Genomic DNA, 11,036 nt, shown 5'->3' with positions numbered 1-11,036 from the left:
CTGCCAATCTCATGGAAACCAGCTCGTTCACGATTCTACACCAAAAAGCGAACTGCTCAGGCAAGCCTGAGAAACCAGCTCTATTGTTAACTCTCTTACAGAGAGGCAAAATTATAACACGTTCAAACAAAACAATCATTTTCAACGCTTACAGAGAGAAGTTCAGAAAATCATCGTCTTGCATCCGCAACAACATGCTTATCCCTTGGCGCGGCACTGGTAGAGGGGAGATGACTCGCATCACGGACAACAACAAGGGCGGCGGCGTCTTCAGCTTCCTGGTCATGCTTCTCCAGTAGCTCCACGTACAACTCCGCTAACACAGAGTGATCTTCACACGTTCGATCATACTCCTTTTGCACCTTACGAGCCACCATTTGACCTTTGGCATATTGATCCGGACACTAGCCTGCCGGCAGTCCATCATTGAGTTCACCGATGATCTTCTCGCCCGGTGTCTCATGATGTTTGTTCCTTAGGGATGTCAGCTTCTTCTTATCGACTTCCCAAGCAGCATGCATCCTACCTAGCTCAGCCATGCCACTATCGCTACTACGGGACGAGCGAGACGGCAACCTATCATACCCTGCCAAAACCTGCACAAAGGATGTTAATGTTTAACCGTCCTCGATCAAGCCACAATAAAAAATACAAATAGAAAACTTACCAAACAACAAGCCGCATCGGTGGTCTTCAGGGTCGTCTCCAAACTTTCACTCTCCAGCTCAGCTTTCTCACCATCGAGCAATATCCCTTCCAGAGGCAAATTTCGCTATAGGCCGAAAGTGGAAGCTACAATCGAAACTTCACCATCGCGCTTTTTCCCGTGACATAAGGTAGTAGAAAGTCGCCCCCACATCACCACGGCCGGGGATGAGCTGCCGACGCACGCATGGCGATCTTGCCCCGGATCCGCCAGCGACTTCGGAGGACTGAACCACAACCCCCAAGGTTGCCCTCCTCCCACCCGCGACGCTTACCTTTCCTAGTGTCAGAATCATCAGCTTTACGCTTACCGTGGTTCCCAAGAGGGTGAGGTCGGAATGCCATCTCCTCCATCACGAGGGGAGAAGTTTCCCTCACCCCCTCACTACCACCAGCACTCTTGGCACTACGTCTAGCCATTTACAAATCTACAAACATATTCAAGCATTAGCGAGCCACTCTGCAAACAAAGTTTACTAGGACAAACAAAGAACCAAGCAACACAAACACGTACCTGAGATGATTAGTAGAGGAAAGAAACGAGCAAATACTCTTCAGATTCTCAAAACAATTCTATTTATGCCCAAGAAACGTCTCTTCCCGAGGCAAGTCATAATGGCATCGAGACGCCAAATGGCAAGCCACCTGGCAGCTATCATTTCATATTTCCGACCGCAATATATTCATATCGCGTGCCAACGACCGTGAGCTCAAGTGACTACAGCTTATAGAACGCTCCAAGCGTCCTTAAGATAAATGCAACCTACAATGCTTAAATCAACTAACAAGCAATACAGATCAACAAATGCACAGGTTTAGTAACCTATATCACTCTCACAACCAGTCACACGTTCACACAGTGCAATCAGACATATATTACGCAAAGATAATTGAATAAAGTTAGTAGCATGCTTCACATACACGCAAATGAGTGAACTGATAACTACAGTAAAGCCTCAGTTCGCCGACAAACCGAGCTGCTGAGTCTACTCAGGAAATCTAGCCCAGTTAGCCATCAGTCATCACTACCGGAACTCCCCAATACATTCAAGGAAGCCAAGTACTTCATTGTTGTCACAAACATAAAGAAAGACGAACTGCCCAGGTTACCCCAGGAAACCAGCTCTATTATTTTAGGCCAAAGGCCGCATACAAACACAGATTTATACGACCAAATTTAAACAACATGGTCAAAATTTTCACTGAAAAGAACATCTAAAACTTGCAACGAGCCCGGGTCACCGAGGTCGTGCATGTTGCATTAGTCACGGTCATTATCCGGTTAGGTAACATCGAGGTCGTTCAATCACCACATCGATCGAGCGAAGGAAGAACGACTTCAGAACAAGACGGTACGATCTTCGTCTTGACTCATCCCCACGGTCGCTTGAGAGCCCCGTTCTAGGCCCTCCTCTTGCATATCATAATATTTCTTCTCCAACTCCTCTATCTCAGCACGGATAGTAAGATAGGCATCCTTCGCCTGTAGCGCGGTAGTTTTACACCTTTCAGCATAAGCATTCGCGGTCGCTACCTTCTTCTTCAGGTCGTCCACTTCATGCCTCAGCCCGATCGACTCATTGATAGCTGACGTCTTCTCCAACGTCCAAGATCGTCGGTAAACAAAGACTCCAACTCTTTCTTCTCCGACTGCTCCACTGCTCGAAGAGTCGTGAGCTCGTCCCTCAGCGACTCGACCTCAGTTTTTTCTAGCTCAGCGATCTGGGCAGCCGTCTTCAACTTATGATACCCAACAATCAGCTGCGACAACTCGCACAGTATATCACATTAGCATCAAGGAATAACATAAAGCACAATAAAGCAGACAAGTCAAAGCACAAGAGCTACTCACCATGCACAACGCCTCATCCATCCCCCTCATATTCGACTCCAGGTCCTCCGAATCTAGGTCTTTCCTATCACCGTCCAGCGTCATTCCCTCCAGCAAACAAGCAGTGATAAGAGCATATGCTCAATTCTATATTAGTTAGTTCGTTTAATTTATTCGCTTGATTTAGTTAGTGTGTTTTCGGTGATTTTGTAGGAATTTAAGTTAAGTTAATTAAATGTGGCAAAACTGTCGAGATTCGAAGATATTAGTGTGTGTACGTTGATCTAGTTCAGTGGAGGTATCCGGTGTTGGTCAAGATATTATTTGCGTGCATTGGATTTGGCCTTGTTGTCTGCTAATGAGAATTTGGACTCGGTACCTTACTACCTCGGTACCGATGATCGATAATAGAGAAACAAAGCTATGGATATGAATATTTGGTGAATAAACATGAAGATGAAATTTAAATGAGCACGTGACCTGTATTATCTAGCTTTGACCTTTGGTTGGACCTTAAGTATATGGCCTCAAGTATTTGAATTGAGCGAAAATGTGGTCATGAGCTTAAAGTCACATGGCTAAATTAAAAGAAAGTAAGGAGCTGTGAGTGGGAATATGGAGCGAAATTAGTTATGGCCCATGAGCTTACATGACCAGCAAAGGGGTGGACCAAGGATTAAAGACCGGACCATGTGCACTCAACTCAAACTAAAGGCCAACTATCTATCCTACCTACTGGACCACCGGATTGGAACATTAATCTTCTCCATTTCCAATTCGCGAACAGACCCAAAACCCCTCAAATTCCGGCCGACCAAATCGAACACGCACCCACACAACCTAAATCCCATACCACTATAACCCACCATACAACTGGACCACCCGATCACCACCTTCTATCCATCTTTCTTTACAAACGGGAGACCGACTTCACGATTTTCCGATCAAATCGCCCAACCGAAACTCTTGCGACCGACTTCAAATTCCATTCGAAATCAAACACTGCCCTAACCAATCCATTATATATAGAAGAGAGAAACAGTAGAGAGGGGCGCTCAACAACACTCCAGAACACAGAAAATCAGATCTTGGGGGAGGAGAAACTCGAGTTAGCGCCGGTGGAATTGAAGCTTGGGCAAACCGAATTGGGAGAAGACGACACCACTGCTGGACTACAGTTTTGCGATGATTATCTTTTCTTTTAATTTCGTTTTTCCCTTCAGTAATATTGTTATGTGTAACTAAACTCTGTCTAGGACTTTGATGAAACTTTAGATTACTGTTTGTGTATTGGGATTGATTTTGATAATTTCCAGTTGGTTTAATATCGTTATATTCTTCTAAGTTCATAATTTGATAGCAAGAATTTATCTTTCATATAGTATGTCATGCATACGATATAGTTTGATATTCGTTGTTATTGATTAAGCCCGTTTTAACTGTTTGTATCAAGTTTAGATATTACTCGTGCAAGTAAAAGGCGAGTAATCTTTTTGAGTTTGATCATTAGTCTTTGAACTTTTAGAAGATACATGTTTAGTTAAGAGTTGTCACGATCATATCTTCGAGAAAGCAAGGGTTATCTTTCCCTCGTGCTACTCGTATTAAATCTGGAATATTAAAATTACTCCTAGAAATATAAACAGAAATCTAAGGTGGATTCAACAGTCCTAGAATTCTCTCTATTTGATAAAATCCAATTATTTAGTTTATAGTTTTCGTAAACGTAGTTAAAATAATTAGCTTTAGTTAATAATAATTCCAAATTTCTATAAAACAACATTGTCGAATTAGGTTAGGTAATATTTTAGTACACGTTTGTCCGAAATAGCAATCCCTGTGGGATCGAACCGATTTTGTCTTGAACTATTTTCAACGATAGCGTAAATAGTTTGTCTGTTTAATTAGGGTTAGATTAGTCTATTAATTTAGACTGACTAATTTTCTATCAAGTTTTTGGGGCCGCTACCGGGAATTGTAGTGGCACAATTGAAGTTTTAAAGTCTTATTTATCGTGATTAAGTAGTTTAAGTTTAGTAAGTAGTTATATTAATTAAGTAGTTTACGTGTTTAATTTTAGTTATTTTTGCAGATAGTTAAGCAAAGATTTCTTCTTACAAGGTTGATAGTAATTGATTTTGTTGTGGACTTTGTGAAGTTGCTTGTTTGTTGTCACCGTTGCCGCAAGTAGCCCTCGAAGGCTCACGCCGAAGGTACGTCTCTTTCCTTTGTGGGCTTGGACTTTGTTTGTTTTGTGTGTTTTGCTTGTTTTCATTGTTTCTTGCATTTAGGATTGGTTAAGTCACATTTGACCAGCCTTAGGCATCTTACATTAGGACAGGTTTTAGCCCGCTCATTAGGAAAACCCTTTTGATACATGGATCGAGTGATGGTGCTTTTGCACAAGAACTGGGAATCGTGTTATTTGGGTTTAGGAGCAAATATATTAAACAATATTTAAAATTCAATCTGGGTTGAAATATTTGTTTGATATTGTTTGTGTGAGTATTGTTTGCATCATTTATTAGAGTCTTAGGTTTTAGAAGTGGTTTATGATTGAGACTCGATCCGATAATCCAGAGTTAGTACTATTTGATTCAAAAATTGAACGGACACTCCATAGAAGGATTAGAAATCTCGCTGAGTTAGAGATACCTATAACCTTTGTCGGCAATACACCAATTTTTGCTGACATGGCTGACAATAATAATGACATTGTTGCCCAAGTACCTAGGTCTATTAAGGAATTCATATATCCTACTAGGACAACTCGACCATCTTGCATCGTTCCTCCACTGACCAATGCTAATAATTTCGAGTTAAAGCCCAATCTACTTGGGTTACTTCCTAAGTTTAGGGGTACGGATGAGGAAGATCCATATCTTTATGTAAGGGAGTTTGAAGATATTTGTGGATTGTGAAGCTTCAACAGTTTAGCGATGAGGCTATAAAGCTGAAGTTATTCCCTTTTTCCCTTAAGGAGAAAGCGGAGAGTTGGTTTCATACTCTTCCATCTAATTCCATAACTACATGGGAAAGATTATGCATTGTGTTCTTAAAGAATTTTTTCCCTAATCATAGGGCAACTGCTTTTAGAAAAAATTTATCAACTTTTTGCCAAGCTGATGGAGAGTCATTATGGAAGTGTATAGAGAGGTTCAAGGACCTGCTCTTGCAGTGTCCTAACCATGGCCTAGAGAAGGGTAGGCTAATATAGATTCTCTATGAGGGTCTTGATTTTAGCTCTAAGGCTATAATTGAGATCATGAGTACTGGAGATTTCTGTGATAAGACTGTGGATGATGTATGGTCGTTTTTAGAAGACGTTGCTGAAAAGGTCCAACAATGGGAAACTAGTCGTGAGCCTAAGAAGGTGGCTAGTAGTACTACGAAGAATGTTATGTTTCACGTTGATAAAGATTTTGACTCGAATGCCAAAATAGCTGCCTTAGTTAGAAGAGTTGAGGCTCTTGAGGTAGAAAAGGAGACAAAATCTCCAGCTCAAGTTAATAATGTTGAGACCCCTGGTTGTTTGTTGTTGGATAGTCTTGATCACGTGATTGATAATTGCCCTGGCGTTACTGCGCAAGTTAATGCTTTTAATTCATACCAAAAGCCAGGCAATAATCCGTTTTCTAATACGTATAACCCTGGGTGGCCTAACCACCCCAACCTATCTTGGTCCAAAGGTATACATCAGGGTGGTCCAGTTAGTAATACAAACCCGGTGCAACAGTATGCACCCCAACCACCTAAGATGTCACCTTTAAAGGAAACTATGGCTCAATTAACACAGACCACCATGAAACTTCAGGAAACGACTGATCGGTTTATGCAAACAAATCAAATGGCTACTCAGGAGAATGCTCAAGCCCTCAGGAAGTTGGAAGTTCAAATTGGTCAAATTGCTAATACTTTGAATGAGAGGGACAAGGGTAAGTTTCCTAGCCAACCAGTAGCTAATCCTAGGGGACAATTTGAAATAGGTTCTAACTTGAACCAAGGGAACCACCAGGAGCAAGCCAAGTCTATTACTATTCTTAGGAGTGGTAAATAGGTTGATAATAGGGTTGAGGTACCTAAGGATGGTGAGGTCGGATCTGATCCTATAGAGATTGAAGGGGAGGAGAATGACGTAAGTGGGACTACTAGTTGTAATACTTCTAAGGAGAGCTTAGAACCTCCTACTCCTGTGCAAACTAGTCCTATACCTTCTTATATACCAAAAGCTCATTTTCCCCAACGATTAGATCAGGCTAAGAAAGGTTCTAATTTGAGTGAGATGATGGAGCTGTTTAAACAAGTTCAAATCAACATTCCATTACTTGATGCCATAAAACAAGTTCCTTCTTATGCCAAGTTTCTTAAAGATTTGTGCACATGGAAACGTAAGTTGAATGTGCACAAGAAAGCCTTCCTTACCGAGCAAGTGAGCTCCATTATCCAAAACCCAACCCCGCCTAAGTTTAGAGATCCTGGATGCCCTACTATTTCTTGCGTAATTGGTGATCATATGATTGAGAAGGCATTGCTATATTTAGGGGCTAGTGTTAATTTGTTGCCCTATTCGGTTTATTTACAACTTGGTTTTGGTAAGTTAAAACCTACCACCATTACTCTTCAATTGGCGGATAGGTCTGTGAGAGTTCCACGGGATATTATTGAGGATGTTTTGATTCAGGTTGACAAGTTTTATTTCCCTGTTGATTTTATTGTTCTAGATACACAGCCTGTTTAGGACCCTAAGCACCACATTCCTGTTATCTTAGGTCGTCCATTCTTGGCTACATCTAATGCTATCATTAACTGCCGTAATGGAGTGTTGAAGCTTTCTTTTGGTAATATGACTACCGAACTTAACGTGTTTAATGTGGGTCAACAAACCCCTGAGCCTGATGATTTTTGGGAAGTTAATCTTATTGAGTCTGTGGTCCATAATACTTTCTTAGAGAGTTATTCCGATGACCCTCTTGAGTCTTGTTTAGCTCATTTTGGCGGTGATTTTGATGTGGATACTTCTATTTGTGAAGTTAATGCTTTGCTTGATGCTACCCCAATCTTAGATACTAATAAGTGGAAAACCAAGGTAGAACCTCTTTCTCCTTCTGAATCTAAACCAGTTTCTTCCATAGATAGTCCTTCTAAGCTTGAGTTGAAACCATTACTAGATACTCTTAAGTATGTCTTTTTGGGAACTGATGAGACCTTGCCTGTTATTATTGCTTCTAATCTTGATAGTGAACAAGAGAGTAAATTGCTTAGGGTTCTTAGAGACCATAAGACAGCTTTAGGGTGGACTATTGCTGATATTCATGGGATCAGCCCCACTGATTATATGCATCATATTCATCTAGAGGAGAATGCTAAACCAACCCATGAGTTCCAGAGACGGCTTAATCCTAACATGAGAGAGGTAGTGAGAGCCGAGGTTCTTAAGTTGTTAGATGCGGGTATCATTTATCCCATCTCCGATAGTCAATGGGTGAGTCCGGTTCAGGTTGTCCCTAAGAAGTCTGGTATTACGGTAGTTAAGAATGCGAATGGCGAGTTAGTTCCTACCCGTATGACTACTGGGTGGCGTTTTTGTATTGACTATCGTAAGTTGAATCTAGCCACTAGGAAAGATCACTTTCCTCTTCCTTTTATTGACCAAATGCTTGAACGGTTAGCCGGTCATAAGTATTATTGTTTTCTCGATGGTTATTCCGGTTATTACCAAATATGTATTACACCTGAAGATCAAGAAAAGACTACATTTACTTGTCCTTTTGGAACTTTTGCCTACCGTCGTATGCCATTTGGGTTATGTAATGCACCTGGTACCTTCCAGAGATGCATGCTTAGCATTTTTTCTGACATGGTAGAGAGGTTTGTCGAGGTGTTTATGGATGATTTCTCCGTGTTTGGTGATTCTTTTGATGAGGGTGTGCACCATTTGGAATTAGTGTTAATTAGGTGCAAGGAGAAGAATCTTGTGTTGAATTGGGAGAAGTGTCATTTTATGGTTCAACAGGGTATTGTTCTTGGTCATATTGTTTCTAGTAAAGGCATTGAGGTTGATAAGGCCAAGATTGATGTCATTTCTAGTCTTCCACCACCTAAGACTGTGAAAGATATTAGGTCTTTTTTAGGTCATGCTGAATTTTATAGGCGATTCATTAAGGATTTTAGCAAGATTTCTCACCCCTTATGCAATTTACTTGGTAAGGACGTCGATTTTGTCTTTGATGATGATTGTTTGAAAGCTTTTGAGAAGCTTAACCATTTATTGACTACCGCTCCTATCATACAACCACCTGATTGGAGTATGCCTTTTGAGTTAATGTGTGATGCGACGGACTATGCTCTTGGGGTTGTTTTAGGTCAACGGTTTGATAAGTTGGCCCATGTAATTTATTATGCAAGTCGAACTCTTAATGATGCCCAAATGAATTACACTACAACCGAGAAAGAGTTGTTAGTTGTTGTGTTTACTTTAGACAAGTTTAGGTCTTATCTCATAGGGTCTAAGGTTGTCGTGTTTACTGATCATTCGGCTTTGAAGTATCTTCTTTCTAAAAAGGATGCTAAAGCGCGTCTTATTCGTTGGGTCCTCTTATTACAAGAGTTTGACATTGAGATTAGGGATAAAAAGGGTACAGAGAACGTGGTCGCTGACCACTTGTCTAGGCTTATAGTAGAGTCTTCTACTAGTCTTTTGCCTTTGAATGAGTCCTTCCCTGATGAGCAACTTTTTGATGTCTCCCAGTTGCCTTGGTATGCAGATATTGTTAATTATCTTGTTATAGGTCGGGTTTCCTTCTCATTGGAGAAAACAAGATAAATCTAAGTTTCTTTTTGCCGAGGTTAAGTATTTTTTCTGGGATGACCCATACTTGTTTAAGTCATGCCCTGATCAGATTATTAGGTGATGTGTTCCTGAGAGTGAGTTTCATAGTATTCTCTCCTTTTGCCATGACCATGCATGTGGTGGTCACTTTGGTCCTAAGAAGACGGCTGCTAAGGTTTTGCAGTGTGGTTTTTATTGGCCTACTCTCTTTAGAGATGCACATGAGTTTTGTTTAGGATGTGATCGATGCCCAGACGCGGGTAATATTTTCCCACGGGGAACATGATGCCTCTTTCCCCTATTTTGGTTGTTGAGCTTTTTGATGTGTGGGGTATAGACTTCATGGGTCCTTTTCCTCCTTCCTTTGGTTCTCTTTATATCCTCGTCGCGGTAGATTATGTTTCTAAGTGGGTTGAGGCAGTGCCATGTAAAACGAATGATCACAAGGTTGTAGTTAACTTTTTGAAATATAATATATTTTCTCATTTTGGTACTCCTCATGCAATTATAAGTGATAATGGTACTCATTTTACACATCGTGCGTTTGAATCCTTAATGAAAAAGTACTCTATTACTCATAAACTTGCTACCCCTTACCATCCTCAAACTAGTGGCCAAGTTGAAGTATCTAATAGGAAAATTAAACGGATTTTAGAAAATATGGTACGACCTGACCGTAAGGATTGGTCTCAATGTCTTAATGATTCCCTTTGGGCTTATAGGACTGCTTATAAGACTCCCATTGGTATGTCTCCTTATAGGCTTGTGTTTGGGAAGGCATGTCATTTGCCTGTGGAATTAGAACATCGTGCTTTCTGGGCCATTAAAACTTTTAACTTTGACATGCGTAGAGCAGGTTCACAACGTAAGCTTCAATTAAATGAGTTAGCTGAGTTAAGGAATGAGGCATATGAGAATGCCAAGATTTACAAGGAGCGGACTAAGATTTTTCATGATAAATCTATTCTTCGCAAGTCTTTTGAACCTAATCAAAAAGTTTTGCTATATAATTCTCGTTTGCGTCTTTTTCCTGGCAAGTTACGTTCTGGGTGGACTGGTCCTTTCATCGTTAAAACTATTTTTCCTTATGGAGCTGTTGAGTTAGAGGATCCTACGGATGGTCGTATGTTTAAGGTTAATGGTGAACGCTTGAAACCATATCTTGATGGTTTTGCTAATAAGGATGTGGAAGAAGTGGATCTTATTGATCATGTTTATCATGACTAAATGAGTATGCTTGTTGTATTTTAGTAGTTTAGGTTTTGTTTTTCATTGTTTTTAGGTTTTGTTTTTCTTTTGTAAGAGTCGCTTCGTATTGTTCCCAAATATTTCATTCCAGCTCCTAGTCTCCATTTGGGTCAACCAATGAGAAACATATTATTGTAATTTTCAAGTTATGACAGGTTTTTATTTATGAAATGTCGAAAATACAAAGGAGACTCTGTCGAAAAAATTTCAATTTTGGGGCGTTCATTTTGTGTTTAGTTGGCAGACAAAATGCTAATCTAAGAATTGGGTGTGCGAAGCATTAAATGCGCTAGAGACGTTAATCAGAAGCTTTTATGGGAGGCAACCCATGTTTTTATTTTTGTTGAGTCTTTTGTGCACGTGTATCATGCATTCCACTCTAGCACCTTTTCTTTGCCTTTTTGGAGACATGTAACTCTATGG

At 40.5% G+C, this 11,036-nt stretch overlaps 1 protein-coding gene across 1 annotated transcript; it reads left to right on the top strand.

Annotated features, from left to right (window-relative positions):
• The first annotated feature begins 5,801 nt into the window (after nucleotides 1-5,801).
• LOC147477915 (uncharacterized) lies at nucleotides 5,802-10,592 on the top strand. The gene is given in 4 exon segments (XM_086586115.1): nucleotides 5,802-6,491; nucleotides 6,594-8,739; nucleotides 9,142-9,329; nucleotides 10,404-10,592. Coding segments are annotated over 4 exon segments (3,213 nt in total).
• The last annotated feature ends 444 nt before the right edge of the window (nucleotides 10,593-11,036 follow it).

Source organism: Coptis chinensis, chromosome 9 (genome assembly GCF_015680905.1).
Source record: "Coptis chinensis isolate HL-2020 chromosome 9, ASM1568090v1, whole genome shotgun sequence".
Classification (NCBI taxonomy): Eukaryota; Viridiplantae; Streptophyta; class Magnoliopsida; order Ranunculales; family Ranunculaceae; genus Coptis; species Coptis chinensis.
This window is presented reverse-complemented; position numbering and strand designations above follow the sequence as displayed.